The sequence below is a fragment of the Homarus americanus genome, unplaced genomic scaffold (assembly GCF_018991925.1).
Source record: "Homarus americanus isolate GMGI-L3 unplaced genomic scaffold, GMGI_Hamer_2.0 scaffold8226, whole genome shotgun sequence".
Taxonomy (NCBI): Eukaryota; Metazoa; Arthropoda; class Malacostraca; order Decapoda; family Nephropidae; genus Homarus; species Homarus americanus.
Window position 1 is genome coordinate 1919428 of NW_024717620.1, and position 15987 is coordinate 1935414.

The 15987-nt window shown below is 45.1% G+C and overlaps 1 protein-coding gene across 1 annotated transcript in view; it reads right to left on the bottom strand.

Annotated features, from left to right (window-relative positions):
- Nucleotides 1-5093: 5093 nt before the first annotated feature.
- The window catches only part of LOC121858960, a 71966-nt gene continuing 61072 nt past the window's right edge, over nucleotides 5094-15987 (bottom strand). Inside the window, exons 8-9 of the mRNA XM_042355617.1 lie at nucleotides 15708-15987; nucleotides 5094-7397 (exon numbers count right to left, since the gene is read on the bottom strand). The exon at nucleotides 15708-15987 is cut by the window's right edge and continues 41 nt beyond it. Of these exons, the coding sequence (XP_042211551.1) occupies nucleotides 7077-7397; nucleotides 15708-15987 (601 nt within the window). The 3' untranslated portion in view covers nucleotides 5094-7076. The remainder of the gene's footprint in view (nucleotides 7398-15707) is intronic.

Sequence of the window (15987 nt, forward strand, 5' to 3'; positions counted from 1 at the left end):
AATGTATATGAATAAATAATTGTTATATGATATTAATTGTAGTGAACGATAAAGTTACTTCCTGTGTCACGAGGGAGGGTCACAGGCCGTAAGAGGCAGTACCGTAGTCTGTTAAAAAACGTACTTGGTAAAAATATTGAAACATTAAATATAAGCGTTAAGATGTATACAGTTTACCTCACACAGTTAAGTGAGAACAGTTGGGGCGGACACTGCACTCGGCCGTCTGAACTTCCTAAACAGTAAAGTCAGGTAGCCATTCACACCTGGGGGAGCTCTCATATCATGAGGCAAGTTTACTAAAAACTTAAACAGTACTTTACAGGACGTGACCAGACAGGTGTTTACCAGGTGTCAGACGTCAGGTGTTTACCGGGTGTCAGATGTCAGATGTTTACAATGTGTCAGGCGTCATGTGTTTACCAGGTGTCAGGTGTTTACCAGATGTCAGATGTCAGGTGTTTACCAAGTGTCAGGTGTCAGGTGTTTACCAGGTATCAGGTGTCAGGCGTTTACCAGGTGTCCGGTGTTTACCTGGTGATCCTCGACTCATTACCTGGTGATCATTGACTCAGTACGTGGTGATCCTTGACCGAGTCTTCGTTACCATCAGGAAGAAGGATCCGCTCACACGTCACACTGGATCACTTCACAGTGTTTGAGGTGATCCACCAGAGTTCACCCCGCCATGGATCACTACTACCTCACACGGCTACTGCTTGTCCTAGTTGGCACAGTTCAGGTGGTTAGGACTGGGGTCTGTTAGGACTGGGGTCTGTTAGGACTGGGGCCTGTTAGGACTGGGTCTGTTGGGATTGGGGTCTGTTAGGACTGGGGCCTGGTAGGACTGGGATCTGTTGGGACTGGGGTCTGTTAGTATTGGGGTCTATTAGGACTGGGGTCTGTTAGGACTGGGGTCTGTTGGGACTGGGGTCTGTTGGGGCTAGGGTCTGTGGGACTGGGTGTCTCTATTAGGACTGGGTGTGTTAGGACTGGGGTCTGTTAAGGGCTAAGGGTCTGTTAGGACTGGGAGATCTGTTGGGACTGGGGCCCTTTAAGGACTGGGGTCTAAGGGACTGGGGTCTGTTGGGACTGGGGTCTATTGGGACTGGGCAGGATTCTGTTAGGACTGGGGTCTATTAGGACTGGGGTCTCTGTTAGGACTGGGGTCCTGTGTGGATGGGGGGTCTGTTGGGACTGTGGTCTGTTAGGACTGGGGTCTATTGGGACTAGGGTCTGTTGGGACTGGGGTCTGTTAGGACTGGGGTCTGTTAGGACTGGGGTCTGTTAGGACTGGGGTCTGTTAGGACTGGGGACTGTTAGGACTGTGTTTGTAAAAGATAACATTTGACCAACGCAAAACATTACTGAGTAGCCTTATGTTCCTGTCGGCCAGAGACGCTGTGAGGGAGCAGTAAATATGTTCAGTCAGTCAGTCAGTCAGTTAGTCAGTCAGACAGTCAGTCAGTCAGTCAGTTAGTCAGTCAGTTAGTCAGTCAGTCAGGAAAGACGTTCATACATTTTATTAACGCATTCAAAAAATGATTAACGAAACAGTATAACGAAAATATTGGTAGAAATATTCCGTGGCTGAGTGGGACAACTTTTCGCCACGGAAGAGAAGAGTCACCGGTTCGACTCCTAAACTGAAGTGAATATTAAGTCCTCTCTCTGTGTGCCAAAAGGGGGTGTAAGACTCAGTGTATCCTGCCAAGGGGGGTGTAAGACTCAGTGTATCCTGCCAAGGGGGGTGTAAGACTCAGTGTATCCTGCCAAGGGGGATGTAAGGCTCAGTGTATCCTGCCAAGGGGGGTGTAAGACTCAGTGTATCCTGCCAAAAGGGGGTGTAAGACTCAGTGTATCCTGCCAAGGGGGTGTAAGACTCAGTGTATCCTGCCAAGGGGGTGTAAGACTCAGTGTATCGCCAGGGAGTGTAAGACTCAGTGTATCCTGCCAAGGGTGTAAGACTCAGTGTATCCTGCCAAGGGGCGTAAACTCAGTGTATCCTGCCAAGAGGGGTAAGACTCAGTGTATCCTGTCAGGGGTGTAGAAACAGTGTATCCTGCCAAGGGGTGTAAGACTCAGTGTATCCTGCCAAGGGGTGTAAGAAACAGTATATCCTGCCAAAAGGGTGTAAGACTCAGTGTATCCTGCCAAGGGGGTGTAGACTCAGTGTATCTTGCCAAAGGGGTGTAAGACTCAGTGTATCCTGCCAGGGGGCAAGACTCAGTGTATCCTGCCAAAGAGGGGGTGTAAGACTCAGTGTATCCTGTCCAAGGGGTGAAGACTCAGTGTATCCTGCCAAGGGGGTGTAAGACTCAGTGTATCTTGCAAGGGTGTAGACTCAGTGTATCCTGCCAAGGGGGCGTAAGACTCAGTGTATCCTGCCAAGAGTGTAAGACTCAGTGTATCCTGCCAAGGGGTGTAAGAAACAGTGTATCCTGTCAAGGGGGCGCAAGATTCAGTGTATCCTGCCAAGGAGTGTAAGACTCATTGTATCCTGCCAAGGGGATGTAAGACTCAGTGTATCCTGCCAAGGGGTGTAAGACTCAGTGTATCCTGCCAGGGGAGTGTAAGACTCATTGTATCCTGCCAAGGATGTAAGACTCAGTGTATCCTGCCAAGGGGGTGTAAGACTCAGTGTATCCTGCCAAGGAGTGTAAGACTCATTGTATCCTGCCAAAGTGTAAGACTCAGTGCATCCTGTCAGGGGTGTAAGACTCAGTGTATCCTGCCAAGGGGTGTAAAACTCAGTGTATCCTGCAAGGGGGTGTAAGACTCAGTGTATCCTCGAGAAGTGTAAGACTCATGTATCCTGCAAGGGATGTAAGAAACAGTGTATCCTGCCAGGGGGAGCGTAAGACTCAGTGTATCCTGCCAGGGATGTAAGAAAGTATTATCGCCAGGGATGTAAGAAAAAGTGTATCCTGTCAGGGAGCGTAAGACTCAGTGTATCTGCCCAAGGGATGTAAAAACAGTGTATCCTGCCAAGGGGGCGTAAGACTCAGTGTATCCTGCCAAGGGATGTAAACAGTGTATCCTGCCAAGGGTATGAAAAAAAAAGTGTATCCTGTCAGGGGTGTAGAAACAGTATATCCCCAGGGATGTAAAAACAGTGTATCCTGCCAAAGGGATTAAGACTAGTGTATCCTGCCAGGGGGTGTAAGAAATGTATCCTGCCAGGGGTGTAAGACTCAGTATATCCTGCCAAGGGGTGTAAGCAGTGTATCCTGCCAAGGGGTGTAAGACTCAGTATATCCTGCCAAGGGGGTGTAAGAAACAGTGTATCCTGCCAAGGGTGTAGACTCAGTATATCCCGCAGGGGTGAAACAGTGTATCCTGCCAAAGGGGGTGTAAGACTCAGTATATCCTGCCAAGGGGGTGTAAGAAACAGTGTATCCTGCCAAAGGGGGTGTAAGACTCAGTGTATCCTGCCAAGGGGGTGTAAGAAACAGTGTATCCTGCCAAAGGGGGTGTAAGACTCAGTATATCCTGCCAAGGGGGTGTAAGAAACAGTGTATCCTGCCAAGGGGGGGTGTAAGACTAAGTGTATCCTGCATGAACTACACAAGTCTGGTCACATTGTACTGTACTACGAGAAGAAGTAACGTCAAGTGCATCACGTCGACATGATATAGTGAATTTATCGACTGTACCTCTCCCGACCTGACTCAACGTTTCATGTAGGAGTCATAAGTCATCATCTCTTGTATGACTGGTGATACATAAGTCATCATCTGTAGTATGACTGGCGATACATAAGTCATCATCTGTCGTATGACTGTGGTGATACATAAGTCATCATCTCTAGTGTGACTGGTGATACATAAGTCATCATCTGTCGTATGACTGTGGTGATACATAAGTCATCATCTCTAGTGTGACTGGTGATACATAAGTCATCATCTGTAGTATGACTGGTGATACATAAGTCATCATCTGTAGTATGACTGGCGATACATAAGTCATCATCTGTAGTATGGCTGGTGATACATAAGTCATCATCTGTAGTATGACTGGTGATACATAAGTCATCATCTGTAGTATGACTGGTGATACGTAAGTCATCATCTGTAGTATGACTGGTGATACATAAAGTCTGTCTTCTGTAGTATGACAATTGATACATAAGTCATCATCAATAGTATATTTAGTGATACATAAGTCGTCTGTAGTACTGACTAGTGATACTTAAGTCATCATCTATGGCTATTTAATTGTTATAAGTCATCATCATAGTATGACTATTGGTGATACATAAGTCATCATCTGTAGTATGACTGTGGTGATACATAAGTCATCATCTGTAGTATGACTGGTGATACATAAGTCATCATCTGTAGTATGACTGGTGATACATAAGTCATCATCTGTAGTATGACTGGTGATACATAAGTCATCATCTGTAGTATGACTGGTGATACTTAAGTCATCTTCTGTAGTATGGCTGGTGATACATAAGTTATCATCTGTAGTATGACTGGTGATACATAAGTCATCATCTGTAGTATGACTGGTGATACTTAAGTCATCTTCTGTAGTATGACTGGTGATACATATGTCATCATCTGTAGTATGACTGGTGATACATGAGTCATCATCTGTAGTATGGCTGGTGATACATAAGTCATTATCTGTAGTATGACTGGTGATACATAAGTCATCATCTGTAGTATGACTGTGGTGATACATAAGTCATCATCTGTAGTATGACTGGTGATACATAAGTCATCATCTGTAGTATGACTGGTGATACATAAGTCATCATCTGTAAAAACTATGACTGGTGATACACTAAGTCATCATCTGTAGTATGACTGGTGATAGCAAGTCATCATCACAATACTTTGGCTGGTGATACATAAGTCATCATCTGTGGTATGACTGGTGATACACAAAGTGCATCCATCTGTAGTATGACTGGTGATACATAAGTCATCGCTCTATGTAGTATAACTGGTGATACACTTAAGTCATCATCATATTATGACTGGTGATATAAGTCATCATCTGTGCATTTGGGTACATGATGCATGTCCTTAGTATGACTGGTGATACATAAGTCATCATCTGGCCGCCTGTTCAATTGATACATAAGTCATCATCTGTAGTATGACTGGTGATACATAAGTCATCATCTGTAGTATGACTGGTGATACATAAGTCATCATCTGTAGTATGACTGGTGATACTTAAGTCATCATCTGTACTATGACTGGTGATACATAAGTCATCATCTGTAGTATGACTGGTGATACATAAGTCATCATCTGTAGTATGACTGGTGATACATAAGTCATCATAAGCTACAAACTTGTGCATATATACACATGAATTTGTCACAATTGAACCAAATTAGATGTAGTTGGATTTAGAGAGAGAGAGAGAGAGAGAGAGAGAGAGAGAGAGCTTTAGTAGAATATACCAGTGTTCATCTTAATGAAGGTCAAAGGTTACTGGAAGTATAAATAAAAGGAGTTGTGGGGGTGTCTAGGTCATGTACTATACGCGGGAGAAGTGATGACATCTTATACAGGTCAGAGGTTAGGTCATGTTATATACGGGGTCAAGAGACACAGCTGGGGACAGGTCAACGACTACTAGACAAACATACAGTGTGTGGTTGATGTGTGTGTTAGTGGAGGTCGTTCAGTCATTATCCTAGACACTGTTAAGAAGTTGATGTGTTCAGTCTGTCAGGTCCAGTCCCATGTGTTGGATACCCTGTGTTCTGGCGGCTCCTCCCACCTCTCGGTACACACGAGGTCAACAGATAACAACAATGACAAATTCCTCCAGAAATATTCCTGAGAGATAAACGAAGAAAAGTTGTCATAAACATATATTGTCCCGAGCAGCACACCCACTCCAGTTATTGTTGGCAGGTGAAGCCCGCGGTATGTTGGTCCTGACGCTCGTGTTGTATTGTGAAGGTCATCGTTTGTTACTCTTATTTTGACAGTTAACAAACATGAAGGCCATTACCACCTCACATACAGGCCTCTGGTAACATACTCTACACACCATCACTTAACCATCACTTAACAGACTCGGGTAATTAATACATATCTATCATTATAAAACAGACACAGGAAGTAGTCACACACACACACACAGACACACAGACACACACACACACAGACACACACACACACACCTCAGCACAGACCAATACTCTAACTTCTGTAATCAATGAAGTTTTGTTTTGGAACTTTGATAAATATTGATGAGAAACTTCCTCAACAACCAGAACACTCACTGAACAACTACCATCACTTAACACCTGTAATATCCTTTGCTCATTAAGAACCTTAAGGTAGAGTACAGGTGAGTCAGGTAGACCGAGCATCATCTTGTGTGTGTGTGTGTGTGTGTGTGTGTGTGTGCGTGCGTGTGTGTGTGTGGTAAAGTAGAACACATATTATCTTTCAAGGTCTTGGTGGTATCATGGCATAGTATTTATGCCAACTAAATCCATCTCTTACACCAGTCACCACTTAGCATAGTCACCATTCATGCAAACAGTCAATACACAGTCGCACAGTCAACCATACAGTCATCACTCAACCATACAGACACCAAACACACAGTCACCACTAACCATACAGTCAATATTTTATGGCATGTACCACCTGTGTTCAGACAACCAATCAACCGCTTCCTTTGTGAACTAATCCCGCGGCTCCTGTTCACTGATTAGCTCTGAAACCTGTTATCAGTGACGTCATAAACCACGATCAGGTCTCACATGACCAATCACAGACCTTCTACCTGGATGACGTCACGGTGGTGTTACATTCATTTATAAAAATTCCCCGAGTGTTTCTTTGACGTTTCATTGATGTCGCACACACACCCCGCGAGCACACCTGTTCCTCCTCAGTCCTCCAGGTGTGACGGCAGGTTATAGGACCTTAATTACGAGCATTTTTTTTTATTTGCTGCAGGTAGAGTGGCCGTTGTTGTGGCTCAGGTCAGGCGAGGACAAGATACGTTAGGTTAGGGTGGGGTAGATTAGGTTAGGTTAGGTTAGGTTAGGTTAGATTAGGTTAGAGTGAGTTAGGTGGTCATTGGTGTTATACTGAACTCTCCCTTTTGGACACCAAGGTGATGGTATTTGGCGGGTGGTCGTCCTCCAGCAGTGGTCGTGCAGCGTCGTGCAGGTGGTGGTACGCCGGGTCGTGCCGGGTGTCGTCGCTGTACACCACGTCGTGACCCCGTCCTATATCCAGACTGGCTTGGCTGTGTGAGTGTCTGATGTCGAAAGTCTCCCGGGAGGTAGCGCGGCGTGTATCGAGGGTGGCGTAAACAGTTGGCACCACCCGTGACCTGTGACCCTCTGAGGTGACCTGTCGTCCTCCTGCCTCAAGGTCCAAGTGGGCGTATCGAGGGTCATCCTGTCAGGGGTAGAGGAAGATAGGATTGTTTGTGCTTTAAGGTGTAGGATAATCAACATTTTTAACTCAGGTGTAACAATAACGCTTCCTAATGCCTTCACCCCCAGTGCCCCCCTCTCCCAGTGCCCCTTGAAGTGCCCCCTACCCAGTGCCCCCCTCCACAGTACCCCCCCCTTCAGGTGCCCCCTACACCAGTGCCCCCTCCCCCAGTGCCCCACCCTCCCCACCCCAAGTACTTACTCCCCTCTTTGTGCCTCGGCAGCATCCCTCAGTTTGGTCTTGACTCCCTCTTCTACCTTCCATCCCTCTTGTATACACAGTCTTTACCAGTCACCCTCTTCTCAGTCTTCCAGTTTAGCCTCACTAGCGTAACAATTCAATAATATCCGGTCAGATTTGTTAGATTCTCTCTGACTTCTCCTCCTCCTTACAGCTGTATCACCTGTTCGTTGCATCTTCTTCATCCATCTATAACCCTTTTAATTAATACCAGTCTCCCTCTTCCTTCGTTTCTTAATGCATTTCGTATTATTCATTTCCTCTCTCACCTTCTCTCTGATTTAGTTATTCCCACATTTGGTCCATTTGCTGACACGTTCACTGTTTCCACCTAGACTAATGTTATTCCCCCTTCTCTCTTATTCCTACTGTTATTATCATTTTCATATCAAATCTAATTTCACTGGGAGTCGCTTTCTCTCTAACTGGTAATATAATCTGTTTTATTATTAATTAATTGACCCGTATTTAACCTGTTTATCCTATGTATTGTCGGTACTTTACACATCACTGTTCTGTCAATTCCACCAAATAAACTTTTTCCCATAAATATAAATGCCACAAGGAAATATATACTTTATTTCCTTATATTTAACTCTCATACATATCTAAATACTTCTAATACATTAATGCCCCTTTTAAGTTTGAATTTATTTGTGTTTATCATGGTAACTAAACACGCTCGCTGTCATTCCTTTGTTACGCTCTTATTAATCATTATCTCAACCTCAAATAAATAACATTTCAATAGATTTCTCATATTGTCTGACCTTTCCCTAGTTTTAATTTTTATCTCTCTGTTTCCTTATTTATTTGACTTTATTTCATAGTTTTTTCTCTTTGTAAAGGCCTTGGACTTTGGGATATGTATCCCTTGCCAGCCTAATCAGGATCTTATAAAAGGAAAGTCAAGAACCATGGGTTTCCAAGGGTAACAAACAACCGTTAGAGATTGACATCTCTTTACTACGAAAATAATCACAATAATTGACACCACCCACACAAATATCAAATAAAAAATTGCGGGAGTCAAACAATTAATGGAGTCAAACAATTAAGGGAGTAAAACAATTACGGGAGCCAAACAAAGTACAGATATTTCCTACGGCAGCAGCCCGGTGGAATGTTCCGTTGACACGGTAGTTCGCTCTCAGGAGGAAGGTCCCGAGCAGCTTCCCTCACTTGGCGCCGGCGTTGGTGGGCGATGTCTTGCCACACAGGAGAGACGCCAGGGCACGAACGGTGGATAGGGTGTGGAGGAAGTGGCGATGACGTGGCAGTCGCGGTAGTAGGTTGAGCAGGTGTCCGGAGATTGACAGCCAAATAGTGAAGGTCTGGGGAATCAGCCCACGAACCCCAGGAGCCTCAGATGAGTACATGACCAGAGTTTGATCGAACAGCGGGGTGCAAGTACAGCTGTGTTGATGGCTGGGTAGTGTCTGATGTGTGACGAAGCAGCAGCGACCTTCTCACCTCTGTCTATCCCCCTAGTGGGGCCAGCGGACAAGCAAACGAGCGGCAGACAACCATCCTGCTCATTACAGCCCTTACACAGCTCCCCCAACAAAAATCTACTGTAAGGTAGATTAAAACTTAAGATTAGTACAACAAAACATATAATAATCTTACAACAAATGGTTAAATATGCAGAGCAAAATAAAGAATAGAGAATGGTCACATTAAAAAGAATAAGTGGTAACTTGATATCCAAATATCGCTAGGCCGTATCAAGGAACTGCATGTGGGATCCACTTCAGTCCAGGTTTAAGTTTGGGCCTATTGCCAGTCGTAGAGGATTTTCTATACCATCCAGTGTTATCGGTAACTGACAACCGAGATCATCCGAGTCTGGCGCCTGAACTTCACACGAACTCTCGCAGGGTAGTGCCTCGACCGACTCCGGCTTGGGAACGACGTCAAGGACATGAGCAAAGTTAATGTAGGCCCTGCGATGATATTTCTTTAACAAATTAGCTGGATATTAATTTAGGCTTCTTAGAGGAAGGGGATGAGAGCTGTCCAACAAAATCTATGGCTACCCGAGAAAATGGCTCTGTAATGATGGGTAAGGGTTTAAGATGAACAGGACAGACTCTACCCTTGGCTGACATATGCTGGCACAGATCACAACTCCTACAAAAGCCTCTAATATCTGCTCCCATACCTGGCCAGTAAAACTGTTTAGCAACCTTCATATATGTCTTCCTACGAGAACAGTGTCCTGCTAGAGGACTCTCGTGAGCTACAGTGAGAATGTTGCTACGATAATCAGCAGGGACAACCAGTAAAAACCGACCTACTTTGGATGGTCGCTTGGATGACACACAAGACCTATGTAACAGACCATTAATACAAACAAACTTGTAAACAGACCCATCTCCAGCCTGATCCTCCTCCCTGGAAGTCACTTTCTCCCTCACCCGCGCCAGAGTGGTACAGAGTTGCCAACGCTTAAAGCGCAAAGAACATAAGGTGGCAGCAAGTGGTAACGGATAACGACATTCCGGTCTAGATACACATTCTATGTAACAAGTCATAAGTGTTTTACGAAAACACAAAAACAAAATAGAGTGACGTGTTATATTCTTCCAAGTGTATTATAGTATCCGGTAGTGAGATGTTATATGTTGAGTGACTTTTATTTTGTCATCCAAAGAGGTGAGCAATTTTTTTTCAATAATCAATTCTGAGTTATTGATGAGTTTCTATCTTATGGAAAGTTGGCAACACCCCTGTCTGGCAACAAGGCGTGACGGCGAGGAATTCACGAGGTCAGCATTCAGCATCCTGTGCTCGGATCTTACAGTGTTGCCACATACCTACGAGCTTCGAGGTTTTACAACACATGGACCTTACGCCAATGTTTAAGCAGACTGTTTTGGCTGTTTGTGACTGCAGATTGTTTACTCCCCGGGTGTCCCCAGTGAGTCCTATATATACAGGGCTTCCGAAGGTTTGACACACAGAAGGAGAGGCATCTCGGCAGTGGTGGACGTATCCAGCAACCTCAAGACCAGCAGTCAGTAATTTTGGTGGATAGTGGACGCCCCGGCGTTGAAGTGAACTTGCCCGTCGCCATCTTGAAGCATCATTTAGTTGCTATGCAACGAAGATAAGCACCTGACAGCGCGGCGGCCATTGACCCACTCATCTCGACCTTAAATCAGTGGGAGGGACAGCTGTGTCTGTCGGCATCCGTTTTCTACGACGACTGAGACCTCCGTAATAGGTACCTAGGTATACATCATATATACCCACAAAAACAGATTCAACGGCATAACTTCACACAGATAGACATCGGGTAGCTTATATCAATTATTATAAGTGCCCTACTTATTGTAATATATACTGACGTAATATAATTTCCAGTATTTATTCTTAACCTGTTCAGCTATTGATAATTTAATTATTTTAAATATAATTTATATCAATTTCCTGTAAATGGATGGACAAGGTTATTTTTTTGGTTTGTATCTATACAATTTTTCAAATCATAGACATAGAAAATGAGTACATTTTATATTTTGATCCCAGGAAGGATAATAATGTTAATGATATCATAGACACATCTTTTCAAAATATAAATATAACATAGTTCTACAGTATATTATCACAGACTGTAAATTTTCAGCTATACCGTGGTAGAACCCTTCACAACTCAGTACCATTGCTCTCCGTAAAAATGAATGTTTCGTTGAAGTGTCTCAAGCACCACACACTCATTCATCCAGTGTGATTATAGTAGCAAAAGTTGTACATTGTTAAGAAGATGCGTTCTTAAACACAAAGTAGGCGAAGATTATTTCTGCCATGTTATTACGGGATTTACTTAGCCAAGTTAACGATTTCCACTATTACGTTGATATTGGCAGTAATATTTGTCTTTTAAGTCAGAATCATCCAATCTTGCCATTGTATATGAGATACTAGCTCATAAGACACTTAAGTCTAGGGTCCCAGTAGTTGATGAGCCTACGGTTCCAGAGTCCCCAGTTTAGTGTCTGCACATATGTTCGTAGCATGGTTAGGTTTATGTATAGGATGTTTTTCTGCGAGTTTAGTTTATTCCTCGTGGAAGCTCGGAAGGTGGTGACCGAGCGATGTAATAGCCCCTGTCTTATAGGCAGAAGTATTATATAAATGGGGTAATTACATTTGATTTATATATTCTATCACCCTCCGTAACTTTCCATTAGCTATGAGGTAGCAGGTTCAGAGCACGTGATAAGATGTGCCCATGGGAAGTCGTGTCACTTAGTGCTGAGCTAAGGCATTAAGTAGCCGGTTCTCTGGCCACCTGATGCAGGCAGTAGTTTGATATCCTTGACTAGAGGAAGACGTTATTGAGAGCCATCGTGGATGGCTCCATCTTCCCTTGAGGGAGGACGTCAGATATATTTCCGTTCTCCCTCGATGGGACCCTGCTCATTAGCATTGTCACTCAACACCTCACACTAACCGGACGTATTTAGCAGAGCTACTTAACATAGCCTCCCTCCTCCTCTTAACACGCATAGCTACAGTGATTAAGTTATGGTGATATACACTTGGAACTGTATCCGAGACAGATCCTAAATAAATAGATAATAGGCAATTGGGTTTCGCTACTAAAATCCTATATACTATACATGTTCCAGCCTCATTAACCCAGACGGAATCAACGGTTAAAGGACTAGAACAGGCTTGAAGCTTGGCGAACTCCTTGGGCGTCACGGTCAGTGGCTGCAATTTCGGTAGAACCAAGGGATGCAGTCGTTTCACCTTCACTGACTGTGTCTCCACAACTTGGACCTTTATTGGAGGCGAGGTGGCTTGTGAGGGTGGCGAGGCGAGGCGACGTCAGCAGGTGGCGAGGCGAAGTCAGAAGGTGGCGAGGAGACTTGCCCTGGTGGCGAGGAGAGTTTTAAGGGTTCCGGGTCGTTAGGGTCACGAACTCCGGGAACATTACCAATGAGAACACTAGCGAATTTATTGGGCGCTCTTACCACATTAGACCAACCAGTGAAATAGGGGCAACGCAGGTAGCACCTAACAACAGGGAACTGGTCAACACGACCTAAATAATCGGCGACGCCAACCTTCGAGCAGCTGGAGATGTCAGCGTCAGGCAGGGCTTCCTCAGAGACAACAATACACGAGCAACCGGTGTCCCTGATGATAGTAGATGCCCAAGACCCATTCATTGTTCCACTGACACAATAACGGGGGCAGCTCCTGTCTTCCAAACAGAAGCCGACCTTGTAGCTGGGCTGATGAATGTCGGTAGATTTGAAGGCACGGGGATTCCTGGGATAGCGAGAACGTATGTGCCCTTCTTCTCCGCAGTTGTGGCACCGCATGGCGGTGAACTACTCCTCTCTACTCCTGTGAATGGTTCCTCGGAGGACGGAGGCTTCGTGCTCTTCACTGGAGGAGTGGGAGACTTGGGGTAGGCGTTGCGAGCGGACGCCCAGTTGTCAGCAAGTTCTACAGCTTCTCCTAGCGTCTCTGGCCGGTGCTCCTTGATGAAGTTAGTGAGAGACACAAAGGTTTCCTCAACCTCTGACGCCTCTAGCCATTGTTGAAACAAACGACCCATGTGGATTGAAAACTGCTGGTATGTTTCCCCCGCTCTAATCTTTGTTCTGCGGAAATCAACACGATAACCACCAGAAGTCTTGTTAAACCCTCGCAAGAGAGCTTGCTTCAACAAAGAGTAATCTCTAGTGATGTCGGCAGAGAGGGACGTATAAATCTCTACCGGTTTACCACTCAGTAGGCTACCCAATCTTACAGCATAGCTATCTTTGTCCACACCAAGCAGCTCAGCTACCCGTTCAAACCTAACAAGGTAGGAAGCGATGTCTTCTTTTTCACGATAAACAGGCAAACTAGGTTTTGCTACATTATCTTGTATAGGGCCAGAGGATTCTGGTCTAGTTTGAGCATTAATCCTAGCTAGTTCTATGTCCTTTTCTGCCTTCAACTTAGCTAATTCGAACTCTCTTTCTCTGTTGCGTTCCTATCTCTTTCTCTCCTCTCTCTCTTTGTAGCACTCCTCTCTCTCTCGGCAGTCTGTTGGGTGATCATATACTGACCAACAGCAGCATCTGTCAGACCCAGGGCCACCGCTTGACCTTTCAACTCCTCAAAACTAGACATAATGATCCGAAAGGCCAAGAGCCAAAGTGACAAATTAAAATACTTACCCCGCAACTAGCCAAAAGTAACTACTTAGTGGCTCAATCAAACCATTAAAGGATTCTTTCCGGCTGGAGGAAACCTTGTTTCGCACCCAGTCCAGTTAAAACACCTCAGGGAAAAGAACCGCACCAGGTGAATCAATAACGAAACGCTATGGCAGCATCCACAGTGTACCCCAACCAACACTAATTACCTTCCCTAGCACGAGGGAGAGCAACAAAATTAGCACAACAGAAGGAAGGGATAAGCACCAAACAACACTTACTTCCGGGCCTCAGACAGCAAGAGGCGTGCTCAGGGCGCGCTCATGGCAACTTACAACAAACAGCGGTAACGAATATTAACCCTCAGAAACGAAGGTTAGAGACAATCCTGGCGAGGTCGCCACTTGTAAAGGCCTTGAACTTTGGGATGTAAATCCCTTGCCAGCCTAATCAGGATCTTATAAAAGGAAAGTCAAGAACCATGGGTTTCCAAGGGTAACAAACAACCGTTAGAGATTGACATCTCTTTTCTACGAAAATAATCACAATAATTGACACCACTCACACAAATATCAAATAAACAATTACGGGAATCAAACAATTAAGGGAGTCAAACAATTAAGGGAGTCAAACAATTACGGGAGCCAAACAAAGTACAAATATTTCCTAGGGCAGCAGCCCGGTGGAATGTTCAGTTGACGCGGTGGTTCGCTCTCAGGGGGAAGGTCCAGGGCAGCTTCCTCACTTGGCGCCGGGCAAGGGTGGGCGATGTCTTGCCACACAGGAGAGACGCCAGGGCACGAACGGTGGATAGGGTGTGGAAGTGGCGATGACGTGGCAGCCGCGGTAGTAGGTTGAGCAGGTGTCCGGAGATTGACAGCCAAATAGTGAAGGTCTGGGGAATCAGCCCACGAACCCCAGGAGCCTCAGATGAGTACATGACCAGAGTTTGATCGAACAGCGGGGTGCAAGTACAGCTGTGTTGATGGCTGGGTAGTGTCTGATGTGTGACGAAGCAGCAGCGACCTTCTCACCTCCGTCTACCCCCCCCTAGTGGGGCCAGAGAACAAGCAAACGAGCGGCGGACAACCATCCTGCTAGTTACAGCCCTTACACTTTTATTATTATCATATTCTTCATGTCTCTATTTCACTTCTTCTTTCTTCTATGTCTTTGCTTTTATCAATAACCTTTAAACTTCCCAATCACTTTTGCTGTCTCCATTAATTATTCTAAAGACACAATGCAGTATTACCAACCCCTCGACACCGGAATGTAAAAGTTGTTGACGGTTTTGGTATCACTGCAAGAAATGAGATGCATTAAATATTATAAATATATCAAGAGGCAGAAGAGGGTGTGGGACAAAGGGAAGAGAGATGGGGACGATAGGACATGAATGAGGTAGAATGAGGTATTGTGTCTGTGTGTGTGTTGTGGTTTGGTTAGGTTAGGTTAGGTGAGAGAACAATATCGGGTTTTGTCCTGTTTAAGAGAGGTAAAAAAAATGGAAACACGACCCAAAAAATTACTTCCAGGATTGAGATTGATAGGAATAACATTTTATGATGATATTATTTTTGGATAAAGAAGAAGAAGAAGATAGATGTGTTAAGAAGAGATCGTTCTCACTGAGACATAATCACTGAAGAAGCTCAATAACACTCGGTGAGAAACATCATAAATGTGACTTGAAGAAGATAATAATGTGGCGAGGAGGAGGAGGAGGGTGAGATGTAATGAATGTGTTATGAGAAGAGGGTGAGGAACTGAAGATAGATGTAATGAAGGGGAGGAGAGAGGCCAGGGGAGGAAGGTGTATATGAAGAGGAGCGGTCAGGTAGAAGGGTAAAGGTGTACTCACAGAGACAAGGTGCTGGTAGTGCTCTTGTGGATGTGGGTGATGACGAGGTGTCGAGGTAGGGTCAGCTGCTGCCGCTGGCTGCTGGTGGTGGTGGTGAGGAGAGGTGTAGGTGGTGGTGGCGGGTAGAAGGTGGTGGTGCACAGTCAGCCCTCCACCACCACCTCCTCCTCCTCCACCACCCGCCACCACCACCTGGCAGAAGGAGGGGTCTTGCCCCCTGTAGTTAGCTGGAGGTCGCAGCAGAGGCCCAGATGGTGTCAAGGTAGAGTGTACCAGCTGT